This window comes from Perkinsus marinus, assembly GCF_000006405.1.
Source record: "Perkinsus marinus ATCC 50983 genomic scaffold scf_1104296964010, whole genome shotgun sequence".
NCBI lineage: Eukaryota > Perkinsozoa > Perkinsida > Perkinsidae > Perkinsus > Perkinsus marinus.
In genome coordinates, this window is record NW_003204861.1 from 1 (window position 1) to 1,241 (window position 1,241).

Below are 1,241 nucleotides of genomic sequence, written 5' to 3' on the forward strand. Positions count from 1 at the left end.
TCTATCAGACAAAAGCAGACATAGAATGGTACTACTACTACTACCACTAGTCCCATCGTGGTCGTCGTCGAAATTGAATGATGATGAAGGAGGATAGACAGCATTGTTAGGCGGTGATGACAGACCATATCTAAACCAGACATGTAGGAGCCCAAGATGCAGGCCGACTAGCAACTTACCGAATATCTTGCTGACTTCTCCAACTACCAATGAGCCCATACGAGTCAACAGCAGCATCAGCATGAGCAAGAGGAGGAGGAGTCGTCCCCTGTTGGTCTTCCACCAGCAGACTTCCATCCAAACTCTTCAATAGAGTATCCAGGTCGTCGTCAAGAGAGTCATCCTGTGGTGAAGCCTCCTCCTCCCCCGATCGGTCATATACAGGGGCTTGCTTGAAGAGCATCTCCAATGATGCCGATAGTTGCTGTGGTTCAAGTGGATCTTCAAATGGCTGCACAGTAGCATTGTTTGTGCTACTGCACTTATTTTGATGATCACCATCAGCCGTACCCAAAGAGGACGAGGAGGAAGACTCCTCCCATGCTGCAGTACTCTTCCTCAATGATGATGATGACGATAAAGAATCACTCCTCTTCACCACAACTTCATCGGACACATCCTTCTCCCCGGCCACCACTTTGTTAGCAGTAGGTAAAAGTGGGGGCACCGGGGTTCGAACCCGCGACTTGGCCGACTGCCCATCAATAGGAGCTGGAGGTTGGTCCACAGCCTTAGCCTTGATCGAGCCATGTTGCTGTTGTTGCTGCCTTTTCGGCTTGACGACCTTCTTCTTATCAGTTGTTGCTACTGACTTGGTCTTGGGGACAGCCTTCTCCTTAGTCTTAGTCTTCTTCTTCTTTGTACTACTACTTCCTACCTCTCCCACCTCCACTGATGGTTTACCTTGCATCGCCATAGATGCCTCTACTGCTGATTGTATCTGACCCTCACTTTACTCCTACTACTACTACTTCGACTAACCTTACCGTTCTCAGCTTAGCCGGTGGCTGGGGTTCGTCCGCCAGAAGGTTCATCATCGACTGGCCACCCCCCTTATGACCGCCTCCTCTGATGCTGTTGCCATGCTTGCTGCTACTACTATTACTACCACCTGTTTGCTTTGGATGCGACGCCACAAGAGTATCCGTAGACAATTTACTACTGATACCTGTTGGAGATAAAGGTTAATAGTATAAACTATCATCATTGTTATTACTACTATCATCAACAGACACATCAGC

The 1,241-nt window shown here is 48.4% G+C and overlaps 1 protein-coding gene across 1 annotated transcript; it reads right to left on the reverse strand.

Annotated features, from left to right (window-relative positions):
• Positions 1-179: 179 nt before the first annotated feature.
• On the reverse strand, positions 180-916 carry Pmar_PMAR013584 (hypothetical protein; the record flags this gene model as incomplete). The annotated part of the gene is made up of 1 exon (XM_002771039.1): positions 180-916. A coding segment is annotated over one exon (737 nt), but the record flags the coding sequence as incomplete, so codon positions are not given.
• Positions 917-1,241: the final 325 nt, after the last annotated feature.